Source organism: Labrus mixtus, chromosome 24 (genome assembly GCF_963584025.1).
Source record: "Labrus mixtus chromosome 24, fLabMix1.1, whole genome shotgun sequence".
Taxonomy (NCBI): Eukaryota; Metazoa; Chordata; class Actinopteri; order Labriformes; family Labridae; genus Labrus; species Labrus mixtus.
In genome coordinates, this window is record NC_083635.1 from 6605092 (window position 1) to 6620054 (window position 14963).

Consider the following 14963-nt stretch of genomic DNA (forward strand, 5'->3'; position numbering starts at 1 on the left):
GGGCATTGTCCCAGTCCACTGAGCTGACAAGTACTTCACTTATCTCACATGAATGGCAGAATCCAACTTGAGCAATAACGAGTTTTGTTTCCGTGCATTGCAATTGTTTACAGTCCAATTAGCAACTTAAGAAGCAGGAATGGAGTTAGTGGCTAGAAAGCCTGGCTCACACTGCGGGATAATCCGGCCGAATTCAGCTCCGATTCCTCCTTCCCGACAATCGCAGAGTCGCTCCCTATCTACTCAGATTATCTTGTAGTGTGAGAGGTACAAAGATCCAATCTTAACGTCCCCAATCCGCCCGGCGATCGTTAGCGACGCCCCGATTTATTTCAAACATGTTTGATATTTAGAATTTAAAATCTTGACGTTTACGTCATGAAAGGCTCCGGCAGAAGTTGTGTGTGACTACAATATGATAATGAGAGACAAGGGAGCACTGTAGTCATGGCTACCAGCGTCAGGACGCAACCAGGCGTCTCCACATGGACTGTTTTACTGCAAAGAGCTGGCTGTAACTCTAGTGGAGAAAAATGGTAAATGGACTTGAGCTTGTAGAGGGCTTGTCTAGTCTTCTGACTACTCAAAGCACTACCCATTCCAACCCTGATGGCAGAGGCTGCTATGCAATGTTCATACAAATTCATACACCGCCGACAAAGCAGCGGGAGCAACTTGGGGTTAAGTGTCTTGCCCAAGGACACATCAGACATGTGGGTGTAGGAGCTGGGGATCGAACCTCCGACCTTCCGGTTGAGAAACTTCCGACTACCAACTGAGCCACTCCAACAAACATGAAACCACGCCTTCAAACTCAACTGAGCTTAATCTAACATGGATGGATTCAAAGGGTACTCTGAAAATCTGCTGTGCTCCCAGTACCCGAACTAGGGTTGCAAAATTCAAAACCAAATTCAAAACCGAATTTTCAAAGTTGGAATATTTCAATGGGAATTAGCGGGAATTTATGGGAATTAACGGGAATAAAATGGGAATTTACAAAATTGAAGGTTGGCCCTTAACAGGGAACTTAAATATAGTTGGAGAAAATATCATAATCTTGACTAAAACAGACCGGATTTCATGCTAGTACACTTGAATATCTACATTCATACAGTAATTAGCTAGCTGATTAGATAGATGCTAAATAAGCTATAGCTAGCATCACTTCATTTACCATTTATGAGGCTATCTATGACAAAACTAAATGTTTATTTTTATGCTTGGATATGATAAAATTCGATTAAATTACCCTCAATTTAATAAAATTCCCATAATTTCAGATTTGGAATATTTCCAAAATTCCCCATCTTAACTTCCCATGGAAAGTTTCCGGAAATTTTCCACCCCTTTGCAACCCTAACCGCAACTCAAAAATATGCCGCTGACAAGCACAAATGATTCTATGGAGCCACTCGCATGTTCTCTGCAAATCACCATAACCAATGCTTATGGATCAGTTCAAACAGAGGGCGAATACATCATCGTATATGTGAGAGAGGAGCATCTCCAAACCGACTTCTCTCAGTGATTTCAAACAGAGAGACTACACTGGCTGCTTATTGATCTTCTCTTGCATCAGCAGAGCAGCTTTTATTCAATAAAAGCACAGGCAGTCACTTACAATAATATTTTGGACAAATCAGAGCATGGCGGACGAACAATGCATCACACTGCACAGTGGACAGCTTAATGGAAGTGACCAAGAGGTCTTAATGGATGTACTCTTACTCCAAATTCATGTTTTTTCAATACCTAGGAAGTCACATTTTACATATATAACCCAGGTGCATATCTGTTTATAAAAAATATATACAGACATCAGCACTCAAATGGTACACTCATGCCCAACTTTCAAAACAATACTATCAACCACATCTCATGGATTTTTATTGTCCTACCGCACCACAACATTCCTCCATTATCCCTCGTCTAACTCCATAAATTCACTCACCCTCCTACACACACCGATACGGCCGGATACATAAGCATTTTGAATTGCAACAACATTTGATGTTTTGGTTCGGTGCTCCCGTGATGCTCTGGATGTGCAAAAGACACAATGACTATGAGATTTAAAAGGGAAAAATCCACCCACGGATCCTCCCACACCGTTAGATATCTGACATCAATCTGTTATGTTCAGTGCATTTCAGGAGTTATTTTATAATGAAGGGCTGCCATTTATTTATTTTCCTGTCTCGTCTGGTTCTACTTCAGGTACTGATATCCTACATTTCCAGGAATTGTACAAATATGCAGCAATGCACTGTGGTGTGTTCAAGCTATTGTAGGGGAGAATAATTATGTTTCTGCCTCTTCTACTTTGAGTCTCTGTAACGGATCAGAAAAGAAGGAGACTGCTGCTTTAATGCAAGCCTCTTCAAGGCTATTGACCGAGCAAATAAAGAACAGCAGGGTGCCTCAAACCATAGAAAGATCAAGATTACTGTCAATAAAACATTTTTAGCTTCTGATCATCTTTGCCGTCTGTCTGTGTGTGAATGCAAAGACTTGTGAGAGGGTGTGAGTGAGAGGGGCTTAAAATGCCGCCAAACTAAGGAACCCAACGTAAGCTGGTCTTAAATTATATTAGCTCACATAACCACTTCAGCAGAATGCAGAAGAGGGTTTACTAAAACGTCCTTGAGTTTTAATTCTACTCCATTTTTGGAAGGATGTTGGCATGTCAGGCTAAAAAGCAAATTCCATGTAGAAAACATGGACGTCATCTCAGTGTCGTCACCTATTTGTTTCTTGAAGGGAGTTGTGAAGCCTAGCGATGGAAGTCGCCATATTGAAAACGTTGTCTCACCAACCTAACTTTTGGTTTGCCTAAAAACAAGAAAAGAGGTGTAGGTAAGCAGGGCTTTAAGCTTCCTGGTGAACAGCTACACCACACCTGCTAACAGATCAGTCACGCTCCTAATTATGCATAAATTACCTTTTCATAAGTTTTTTTAGTGCAACAAAATACTAGTGTGTGTAACACTGTTAAGACTGTGATAACAGAATCTCATAATGTATTCAAGGCTTTCCTATCATGTCCTGTAACCCTAGTTAGTTCTAATTTTAGCATAGCATATAAAAGTTTAAGCAGGATCTTTGCATCTTAAACCTTAAGCGATTCCCTACTAGAACACACCAAACTTGTGTAATTTTAAGCAGAAATCAAGTACATCCTGTGTAAATGTCTCTCTGACCGTCTACAATGAATGAGAAGTGCGAGTCTGTTGTTGTTTACATCATGTTTACATGGACGGGACGGCTTTGTGTATAAAGCTGTTTTAGTCAAGGACTAGAGCAAAGAAGAAGAACGTACTCACTGATTATTTGAATGTCATGTAAGTGTCTTTAGATCACGCTCATTCTGTGTCAATTCATGTGCAATATGAAGCTATGAGCTAACTAAAGCGTGCTAACATTAGCATGCTAACACAACAATGCAGGACACAGGCAACTCGAGCAAAGGGACAATTTTGTCCTATGCTTGCGCTTAATGGTGCTTAATTGTGATGCGTTCTTATTCATTACTCCTTCATGAGAACACAAGTGGAGAGGGGGGTTGCTAAGCTAAAGATAACAGTAGTGAAGCTTCATACCCTCAGTGGGAAATGGCCAACAAATGAATATGATAATTTGATCTCAGTATGGGGTTCGGCTTTAAGTATCTCTAAAAAACTAATGACAACTTCTGCGCTAATATTGACTCAACACATGTTTTACATGGAGGTGACGATGCCACCTGAACAGCATCTCTGCCAGTGGTGTGCTGGCATACAGAGTATTGTGATATGGAGGTAGCTACACATTCTAACAATCCTCAACGTCTAACATCATGTCAGTCCTGATTCTATTTTTGGGCACCTTGCACCTCGTTCTAATGCCTCCTCTGCTCGTCTCCAGAGAGAGGCACAGCCCGCGCTGCTTTTACTGTCACACTGATGCCAATTGACTGAGGTAACTGTCCACACAGTGCAGCGAGAGCCAATTGACTTCTGACCCGCCCGTGTAACAAAGCAGTGCCTCCCAGTGTTCTGAATCAATATGGCCGCTCCGCATTACAACAGCAGTGCTCAGATTGGCTCCCCCTGCGCTGACCTTCCTGAGAACAGGAGCAAACATCGACTGGTCTGGGCGGAGGAAATGGGCAAGAGCTGGCCAGTTCCTGCAGCTAATACTCGACACAGCCAAACACTTACAAACATTAGAGCAACTACCCATGGACTTCTTATTATTTTAAAGACACATTCTGATCTTAATCTGACCTTTTCACATTTAAAATTCACTTTCTTTTTCTTGCTTCTTTAGCCATCATAACATATTTTAGCATGGCTTAATAACTTTTTAAACTACATACTTTAAACAGCTGTCTTTTGCCTGCTTCACTTTTCAGAAAACGTATGCTCCAACAGGCGGTTCAGAGATTTCCCCTTTGTGACGTCACAAGAGCTGTGTATACATGCATGTCTGGCTTTATGCTTCCACAATGCCGAATTGCAGTGTGGATTCACAGACTGTGTCACCAAGATTACGCTGTCGCGGAATCAACATTTTTGTACAGCCTAGCATCTTCCTGTGCTTGATGGTGAACAATGCGTGAAGAAAAAAGAAGCTTCTTGTATTGTTCTATGAAATGCCAGCACCATTGACTTGAGTTGAAAGCATCTTCATAGCAATAAATCAATATCAAACTCTGCAGAAGAAGTGGATTGGAATGAAAGGAATGAAAGGCTGCTAGCACAAAATGGTATAAACACAGAAGAGGGACACAATGTTCTCCAACGCAGCAACTTTACAATTAAAAACGGACCTTTTTATTAGTAGGTTAACATTAATTGCGCAAGTCTTTTGCTCCTTATCATGTTGCTGCTGATAAGTTTGCAGGTGCACTTTAAAATGTTGTGCTTTAAAGGGGACATATTATCCCCCTTCTCCACCTTTTCAAACAGTCCCCCGGTGGTCTAAATGAAACTAATATGTCCCCTTTAAAGATTTTTTTTTGGGAGAGACAAAAAAAAGAGGGTCATTTAATTTTTTAAAAACTCAAAATAACAAACAAGATTGATTGACTGATGTGTAAGTGAGTGTGCAGCAGCACTACTTACCGTCCATCCTTAGACAAAGCAAACTCCACTCCCTCGCGTTGGAAAGGCATCAGGCGCTGCAGGAGCTTGTGTGGAAGGCCCGACAGTTGCTGTGACCATCTTGTAGCACAGCAAGACGTCTGTAGGTCATTATCATCCATTTCCATTAGTAAGTCCTCATCAGTTCCTCGGCCTTTGCTCACTCACTCAGCTCTGGTTTTCAGCTGGGAACAAAAACCAATAGATAGACCTAGATTTACATATGAGTTTGCCCTTATGTAAGCATTCTGAAATTAAGTCTATGTGCTGAAGAATCTCAAGGCGTTGTTGGATGTTGGTCACTGATTTAAACATGATTAATTATAATGTTGGGAATCTTTATTTTGTTGCCTACTTGTCAGGAATACAATTATTAGACATTGTATGACGCAGTTTAGCAGACACAAAAATAGTCAGAATTTAAGATGAGGTGGTTAATGTTGCATGCCTTAGCCGCCTGGAGATGCAGCCGCATCGTTTTTTTGTTTTTTTTTGCGTTTTCTGGTTCAATTCTGGAAAACACATTTTTTTTAAATAGGCTACTTTATTAATCCCTGAGGGAAATTCTAGGTTAACACAAAGCTGTTATTGAGAGACCTGCAAAAATATATATGCCAAAATACACACATGGACAAACAGGACGTGTACATGTGTGTATTTTAGCATTATGCTTCTTTTTACAGTCTATGGTGTGGACATGCATAAATGCAGAGGAGTCAGAGTGGGGCTGCAACACACTGTAGCGCCAGAGATGTAGGGGATTCTGTGCTTTGCTCAAGGGCACGTCAGCAGTACTATGAAAGTGACCTGCCATAAGGTGTTAAAAAAAAGAAAAATGATAGATAGATAGATAGATAGATAGAGAGAGAGATAGATAGATAGACACTTTATTGATCCCGAGGGAAATTCAAAGCATCCAGTAGCAGGTTACAAGACGTACATGACATGAAACATTTGTTACAAATTAAACCACAAAACCGACGCCCCCCCCTCCCATACATATATATTAACCCGAAAAAAAGATTTAAAGAATACCCCTAGATGAATCAAACTGAAACTGTGCAATTAAAAATAGACTTATACAAGAAATTTACATAACCCGTGCGGGGATAAAAAATACATGTGCAATTTAAACAAGAACCTATAAACAGTTGAGGAAAAAAATCTGTAATTAGTCCTGAATATAAAAAAAAAATAAGAATAAAAAAGTGTTGACCTTCTGAAGTTGTGTTGTTTATATATGTACAGCAATGTTTAAAAAGCAGATAGTGCAAAATTATTTAAAAAAACAGACATTATTTTTTTTTATGTGGGTTGCTTGTTTTTTTGTTGTTATATTTTTCAAATAAATAAATGCAAAAAAAAAACAGACATTAATAAATGTATAATCTTAGCACCTTTAAAATAAGGTCTTACAAAGTCCCAGTTGTGAGGACAGCTAATTCCAAGAGGCTTAAATATGTTTAATATCGTGTTATTGGTAGTTAATATATAAGCCTATAATTTAAAATAAGGGAAATGTTACTTACTCTATTACATTTGTAATTCATTCTCTTCAAAACTACAACAGCTGTGCTCTCTATGTCTATATTGTTCTATATCTTTACATTGAGGTACCATAGCAACCATACAGTTAGGCTATAAACGAGCTAAAGTTCAGTCATAACATCCCGTCTTTCTTGACTCGCCGAGCTGGAAATGTAAATAGTCATGAAAAGAGTAACTACACACAAAAAAAGTTGACTGAATAGGGGAGACACTGACCCAATGACGAGATATGTTCAGCAAAACTGTGAAGTTTCCCAAAAGAAGTTGGCTGTATTTTTGGATGTCGCGCATCTTTAGCAGCTAGCAACGTAAACCGGAAGTAGAGAAACGTGCCTACAAAAATAAAAGCCACGTACTTCCGGCGGTAGACAGTAGAAACGCTTATAATTTACATTATTAATTAATTATTTTATTAATTAATTATTATTATAATTTACATTAAGCTAATTATCTTGTTTTTAATAGTGACACGGGATATGCAGTGTCTAGATATTTGACTTTTACAACTAGTATGCAAACCTAGTGTGTTTACAACAAGTTGCATTGCATTCTTATCTAATCAAGCAGCATCTAGTCATATAAATAGCGTTGCTGGGGAGATGTACACTGTAACATACGTTAGCAAAGCGGAATGAAAACAGATTAAACTGTATGAAAGTGCATGAATTTGTGGGTGTCCTACCAGGTGAGATGAGATTGAAGCACAGCACAGCACGGCAGACTGAACTGAAACACAACTGGAAAAGTTTCACTTGATTTGCATCCACTGCAACTCAACTACCTGACAACTTCATTATCTATTTCAGACACTAAGTACGAAGCCTTTACGTCAGTGTTAGAGGATATGTGAGATAACAACAAAGCTGTCAGAAAAACTGCATGCATGCTTGCACAAAGCAGAAAAAAAAAAAAAAAAATCCAGCAACGACAAGACGTGACATATTTTGAACAACCCTACGTGTCTAACGTGAGGAGCTGACGCACTCTCCCAGCCTGCAGGACTGCACTGCTTCTCCTTCACTCTGCCACCAACACTACTTCACCCTCGGTAGAGACTACGGCTGTTCACCGATTGTAAACCAGAGCGGTAAGGCTACATTAGATATATGCAGTATCATGTCCAACAGATTTCTGTCACCCGGATGACTGTAAACATGTAACACGAGTTCGTTAGCAGAAAACATCGCTCTTTGCTAACGTGTGCCAGCGCAGAGCGTCGGTGTTTGGCTGTTTTTCAACCGATAGCAAGCCACTGAGCCAGGTAATAATCGTTAGCTTAGCCCCTGAACCACCCAGAGCAAAACGCTGCTAAAGAAAAACGCCGTGCTCTTCTGCAGAAGTACGCACCTCGCATGCAAACCCCGAGTCCAAATTGTAAGCGGCCATACTTGCATTCGGCTTCCGTCCGAAAATAAAAGGTTTGTTATTTAAAATGCATTATAATAAAATAACTTTCAGGCCTGGCTCAGCTGCTCTGTCTCCCCCGTAATATGCCGCAATGACCAGTGTGTGTACTAAGGTTGACTGCTAGCTGTGTCAATAAACCGAGCGCTGTTAAACATGGTTTCACTTATTTTTTGTGAATGTTATATCGGCCGAATATTACTCACATGTCTTAATTATCTGCTTGAAATGTCACCTTTTGTCCGGGACGTCCACAAAACAAAGAAACCTTAAAGTTGTCTTTTTTACAAGGGAGTCTGGCGAGAAAGGTCCGTTGCGGAAAACCCGACTGAGACCTGTCTTAAGCCTGGCATTTCAGTTGCATTGCATTACATTTCTAATTATAAGACGGATGCATTTGCTTTTTTTTTTATTGATGCTTAACATCCCCCCTGACCCTGAGTGTTTAAAAAGCCAATGAATTAGTGCCATTTCTCCTCACGGTAGATGCAATATTGGTAATGAGGCATTTCCACGGTCGATGGGAGCACAGGCAAGTCACACGCTAATTAATCAAGCTCAAATATTAATAGATGGCATTTAATACTGCGCGATTACCTTGAGAGCACCAGCAGTGACAAATAAATGTATAATTGCAGTCACTATCAAATAAGTCCCTTCACAATTGGCATGCAATTTAATAGTAAACATGAATTAAAATGTATGAATGATGCATTGTAGTTTTGCACAGATATTGCATTCGTGATCAAATCTGGGTTTTTTTTGTGAGGCTTTGCGTTAGGGAGGTTTATTTTAAATAAAGTACAACCATTAGATTATAAATATACATGGTGGTGCTTAATTGTGCATAAAATGCCCGCTCCATTTCTTCAATCACCTGTGCCCACTCTGCAGCAACCCAGGCAATTACGCCTCATAGACTTTGGGAAGAGATGGACAGAAATAGCGGTGAAGGCTCACAAGTTGCCCCCACTAAAGGCTGAGCATCATCATCATCATCATCATCATCGTGGTGGTGGTGGTATCGTTTTCATTAAGGTGTACCAGCGGAGCCAGGGTGGGCGGAGAGCTGATGCTGGATCAGTTCCTCTGGCTGCAGAGAGAGTGGAGAGATGATGTGTTCATCTTTGCAGGTGCTGTCCACTGACTTCAAGCTCCACTTCTTAGGAGTGTGTTTAAACTTTAATACATCAATTTGGAGGGGGGGAAGGGGGGGGGGGATGCGATCCTAGCGGAGTGATATTGCTTTTTGCAGATGCTTATAAAAATCAGTTTCCACCTGCTGCCTAAGGTGTAGTAGTAGAGGAACAGGCTTTATTCTCAAATGCCCTCTTGTGACTGTCCACGCTCCTCCAAGGCTTCAAATAAACGCCAGTAATTGTTTGCTTAAACTGTTTCACCCGCAGCTGCTCTGTTGACCGTGAATTACGCAGGTTATGGTGTACGTGGAGCTGATGACATTATCCGATATTGAAGGTTGGAGGTGTGCTGTGTAATAGCCTCCACCAAAGATGTGGCCCCAAAAAATGACTAAATAATTCACCACCTTCCTTCCGGTGGGGGGGGGGGGGGGGGGGGGCAAAAAAAAATCGTCTTTCCTCTAATATTTGCTCTGCGCCGTTAAATAATTCATCCACCCTATCCATAAATTGTTTGTTCAATCGGGTGACCTTTTTCATGGGATTAAAAGCACAATAATAAATTCTTCAGAGACCTGGCATAACGAATGGTACAATTATGAGGCTCGATTGGATCGGATCGGTTGTCGCATGCCTCGGTGTTGGTTGCTAAGTGACAGCAGGAACTTTTTTTTTTTTTTTCTTCCGCCCACTGTGTTTGCTGTTGAAGTCTTGAGTGACTGAAAGGACAAAAAAAAAAACAATCACATTATGGTAGTCTAGACTTAGGCTGTGTATAGGATTTTGTTTGTGACTTTGACAGCCTGTCAGTCATGAAAGTGTCTTTTTTTTTTTTTTTTTTTTTTACAGCTCAATTATCACTTCTCTCTGTGTTGCATGCACTGCAACAACAACAAAAATAACAAGCCAAGTGTATACTGATGGATGCTGTGATCCCTTATTGTTTTCACATTTAATCCTCTGAAATCACTGAGGCACATTTAGATGAAACAGAGGAGGTGATGGGGTGCGGTTTGCATTGTTTTCTAGCTGATCCACCACTAAGCTTATCTTAGCTTTGCCTCCAGCTAAATGCTTTATTGCAGTATTCACTTCTCTCTCACACACAGTAATGGGTGGTATTTCAGCGGGATTAGCTGTAGCCTTGTCTTTGGTTGGGAAAAAAAAAAAAAAAAAAAAAAAGCAGGGTGCCAGTTTTAATGGGAAGGTAGCCCAGTGAACAGCTCGGCCTCGCAGCGGCGAGCGCCTCCCCATCGACTCTCCACCTGGTCTTTGAGCACCTAGCTGGCCGCAGACATGTCGATCCTGTCCTCGTCCTCCCCTGTTTGGCATCTCGCCTCATCCTCCTCTTGCTTTCTTTATTTATTTATTTTATTTTTTTTGCCTTCCTCTGCGCTCCTTTCTTCGCTTCTCCTCCCTCCCCGTTTTCTCATCTTCCTCTCAATCTCCTTTCCATCCATCCCCATGTCCCTGGCTGCCCTTTCCTCCTCCTCCTCCTCCTCCTCCTCCTCTTCCCCCGCCTCCATCCTAAAGCAGAGTAGCTAATGAAGAGCCCCATTTAGCCGGTGACTTTGGTTCAGTCTGCGCTCTGTATCGCCGGCCGGCCTCGGCTGTCGTGACTGGCTGCTGAGGCTCTGACATCACACGGGGGCCAGCTGTTGATTTGGCGCTGTCTCCAAGGCTGGCTCGCTTGATGGGTTGTGGCAGGTAGACTTGTGCTCGCACAGCACTCTCCCTCCCCCCCCTCTCTCCCTCTCCCTCTCTCTCTCTCTCTCTTTGTGACACCCACTCTCCCGCTCCCTCTCCCTACCTCCTCGCACTCCCCTCTTCCTCCGTCCTCCACTCTCACTCAGTCGAGCGGGCGAGCAGGAGGCAGCAGGCAGCTGCCGAGGAGCGAGCTGGGAGGCGACTCCAGCCTCCTCTCGAGCAGATAGCCTCCTGTAGCAATGGAAACTAAACGGTCGAGTAGCAGAAGGGATGGAGGGCAGAGCTGCCGGACAGGTAGGGGTCCTGCAGCTTCACCTGCTCGTCTCATTTCTTCTTTCCTCGCAGTTCACTCATTCTGCTGTTTTCACATTTCCTCTATCATGAAGTCTTACCTGCTGTCGTTCTCCTCTCATGCCTCCTGTAGTCCGCGACCGTGTGTGCGCCGTCTCAAATCTCTCTAGTTTGCTGCTTCTGCTTTTCATTACGGGGACGATTAACCAAGATGAGCCAATAAGAGGCTTCGCTCTGCTTTGCCAAGCTGCTCTGTTCTGCAGGTGTTGTCTGCAAATGGACTTTTAATGACTTTTCTTTTGAGTTGTTCTCCATAGATTTAAAAAAAAAACAAAAAAAAAAAACTGCTGCTCTTGCATGTTCGTTTTCTCTGTTTATTGTTCCTCCTCTTAATTGCCTAGATTGGTATTCCCTGGTATGGCTCTCCTGCGGGATAGGTAATGGATTTACCTGCATGCTCTGTTGTGGATTGAATGGTGTTAAGGCTGGCTGACTGCGACCCGGAGGCGGAGCAGGCGGAGCAGGCGGCGCAATTAAGAACCTGTTTTCTGTTTTTTGCCCGTTTAATTCAGCCTGAGAGCAACTTTCCTTTAAAGCGACACCGCCTCAGTCTCACCCCTGAAGGCGGCGTCGTTTCAGAAAAGCTGTAATTATATTGCTCCCCTGTCAATGCTTTCTTTCTTTCGTTGCTTTTTTTTTTTTGTGTGTTGTTGTTGCAATTAGCAGAAATGGCAAGAAAACAGGAGATTAGTTACTCAGTTTAAGCCAAAACGCTGAAATCAATTTTCATGTGCAGAGCAGCATTAAGAAACCTAATTATCTGTTTATTTGATGCCTGATTGTATTAACGGGAGTGCATGTCCTGCGTCTGCTCAGGCTGATCCATTCTAACTCTTTCTGTTTGGAAGTCTGGGATTTAATAACACAGCGGGGTGAAATATCCAGTCGCACTCGCTTTAATTTAAAAAAAAAAAAAAAAGTGGTGATTTTTTTTTTTTTTTTTTTTTTTGCACGGAGAAATGTGCAGAGCCCACAGATTTTTTTTTTTTGTATTTGCGTGTCTGCTTTTGGTTCGCGATGTTCTGTTTGGTATTCTACATCAACTGCAGACAATATCCCAGCTGTTTGGCAAGCCTTTTTATGTGACACTCATCAGCAGCAATAAAACATGAAGAATCGCTCCAGCGTTTAATCTGCGGCTGCAGGAACACGCTGCTGCTGCTGCTGCTGCTGCTGCTGCTCATTTTTTTTTTTATTTGTTGTTGCACTCAGGTTTATAAATCACTGGAGGATTTTTCTTTGTAAAAACACAGAAGCTCGCTGAAAGGTGATGGCTTGTTCTTCTCCGCCCCGCTTTTTGACTCACCTCCTAGAATAGAGCCGAGGGGGATAAGGGAGCAGATCGAGGGAGGGGAGGGGGGGGATTGAGGGTCCTTCACCTGCGGTTGAGCTGGTTATAGCGCAGACAAGCACAGAACAGGACAGAGCGGAGGTGTGGAGAGGGATAAAAGAGAGAGAGAGAGAGAGAGAGGGGCAGGTGTGTACTGGAGTGTACTTTCTCTCCCTGTGCGCGGCTCTTTCGCAGTGATTGAAATTTTTCTCATTAGCTTTCCATCCAACATAATTGTCCGTGAGAGCAGTCCGTCAAGAGCCTGCTGTATGATTAACTCTGCTCAGCTGACTGCCACCCTCATGACCCCACTGTGGGGTTTTCAGGAATTAATTCCCATCAAGAATAAATCTGTGCAAAGGAGAATGTGTTTGCATATGCTGATTTTTTTTTTTTTTTTTTTGGACTAATCCAATTTTATTTGTAGTAATTTGCATCTCTAATTGTTTCTAATAGACATTTCCTCTTCTTTTTAGTGATCCAATCAACATTTTGAATAATGCGTCTGTATTGTGATTGTGTGTAGGTATGCAGGTTCAGTGTGTGTGGGGTAACCACGGCGATAAAGATGAGTGTGAATGGGCGCTGTGACACTGAACGGTGCCTGAGGGAGCCTCTTTAAAGGTGGCTGCGCTCTGCGGCGTCTGTAATACCAATGAACCACTCCCTGTCAGCGCCGGCACAAGACTGAGGGAGACGTCGTCTGCTCAGTGTGGGGTGTGTGTGTGTGCAAGTTTGTGTGTGTCTGTGTGTGTGTGTGTGTCGAGTTTTCAATGTAAAGGTGTGTTAGAAGTGACAACGTTCCCTGTGTCCTTGTCTGTCAAAACATTTTTTTCTCTCCTTTTATGGTGAGCATTTATTTTTTTTGCGCTATTAGCATTCATAGGACCAAAGCACTGCACACACACACGTATATACACACACACACCCATGTATACACACACTCTGAAGCCCGCTCTGCAACTCTGCTCATAAAACCTGGAGCGCCTGGAGCCAGACTCGTCCACACCGCTGTTAGAGCAACTTTGACACCCTGCATGTGTGCATGTGTAGAAACCACAAGGTTGCAGCACCCAATTACAGAGCAGGATGCACATTCTGCCTCGCTTTCAAATTGGCGCCACTTTTCTACCTGCGACTCTGAGAAGAAGCGAGGCGAAATGTAGAGCATGATCCCCATGTCAGAGCAGAATAACCATGTTAGAAATTGCTGGGCGCACTTGGTAAGAGATAAAAAAGGAGAGCAAGGGAGGGGGGGGGGGGGGTCAGTGTAAGAGCATATTTCAACTGGAGGAGAAAAAAAAAGATACAAGCAAGGAGAGGTGAATTTGTCTTCTGATGACCACCGCACAGTGATAGATCACCTGGCTGCCCGCTGCACTAGGTCGTGCACTTTGCAGGTGTGAGTTTAAAGAACATCAGTAATGATGGATGGAGCCAGCCTTGGGGGGTCGAACACTTGAATGTCTGCCGAAAATGGAAGAGGCTGCTAGGGGGCATTTTTCATCCTAATTAGCTAAAATTCACATTTTTTTTTAAAGATGTGTTTTTTTTGGCTTTTATTGGAGAGATAGGACAGTGGATAGAGATGGAAATCAGAGAGAGAGAGAGAGTAGGGATTGACATCCGGGAAAGGTTGCCACAGGTCGGATTTGAACCTGGGTCGCCCGCTTGGAGGACGACGTGCCACCAGCGCCCCCAGAATTTCAAATATTTAAGATTTGATGCACTTCAGAGCATTATTCTCAGGAAGATGTGGAGCCTTAGATCATGATGACGCACGCTCCTGATTAGGAGAAAACTGAAAGTGTTATCAGAAGTTAAGGCAAGGCAATCATTCTAGGAAACTTCCTTCATCTCCCGTCACCGCCTTGATGTCGGCCCGCGGCGCTGGCTGCAGCCTCCGAGGTTGTCATGAGCAGGGAAGATTATAAAGCGTGCACAGATTCTACTTGACCTTTTTTTTTTTTTTTTTTGGCTGGCACAGGAGGTCTCCGCTAAGACCATGTCGGGAGCAGCAGCCAGGCCTCGAGGCCGTTGGGCGCCTGCCAGAAGTCGCCGTGGCACCTCAGCCGCTCGCTGAGAGGAGGGAGATCAGAGAAGACACTGACGAGCCTAAATAACGGCTGCATAGTTGTTCCAGCATCTGAGTATTAAGGAGCATTTAAATGCCAGCAGGGGGACTTAAAGACATCTATTTGGGTCAAATTTAAAACATCAGATTCATCAAAGTGATTTTTAGTTGCATGATCTGATGTTTTGTATCCTCATTTGGCAACTTCAACTAATAAAGGGAAGCAATGATGTCATCATTTTACAGTGTAGAGGAGACAGGTCGCCAATTAAGGAAGTCATTCA

At 42.6% G+C, this 14963-nt stretch overlaps 2 protein-coding genes across 11 annotated transcripts in view; one reads left to right on the forward strand and one right to left on the reverse strand.

The window, feature by feature from the left end:
- The window catches only part of zranb3 (zinc finger, RAN-binding domain containing 3), a 90814-nt gene extending 83161 nt beyond the window's left edge, over positions 1-7653 (reverse strand). Inside the window, exons 1-2 of one of the 3 annotated variants that reach the window (XM_061032808.1) lie at positions 7633-7653; positions 5109-5311 (exon numbers count right to left, since the gene is read on the reverse strand). In XM_061032808.1, the coding sequence (XP_060888791.1) occupies positions 5109-5254 (146 nt within the window). In that variant the 5' untranslated portion in view covers positions 5255-5311; positions 7633-7653. Of the gene's footprint in view, positions 1-5108; positions 5312-6655; positions 6868-6890; positions 7046-7632 lie in introns of those variants that run through there. The other 2 variants (XM_061032806.1, XM_061032807.1) reach the window with 2 other exon arrangements.
- Positions 7609-14963, forward strand: part of LOC132959636 (R3H domain-containing protein 1) — a 45285-nt gene continuing 37930 nt past the window's right edge. For 2 of the 8 annotated variants that reach the window (XM_061032800.1, XM_061032805.1), the window contains exon 1: positions 11040-11218. The gene's annotated coding sequence lies outside the window, so the exon portion shown is untranslated. Of the gene's footprint in view, positions 7762-11038; positions 11219-14963 lie in introns of those variants that run through there. The other 6 variants (XM_061032798.1, XM_061032801.1, XM_061032799.1 and 3 more) reach the window with 5 other exon arrangements.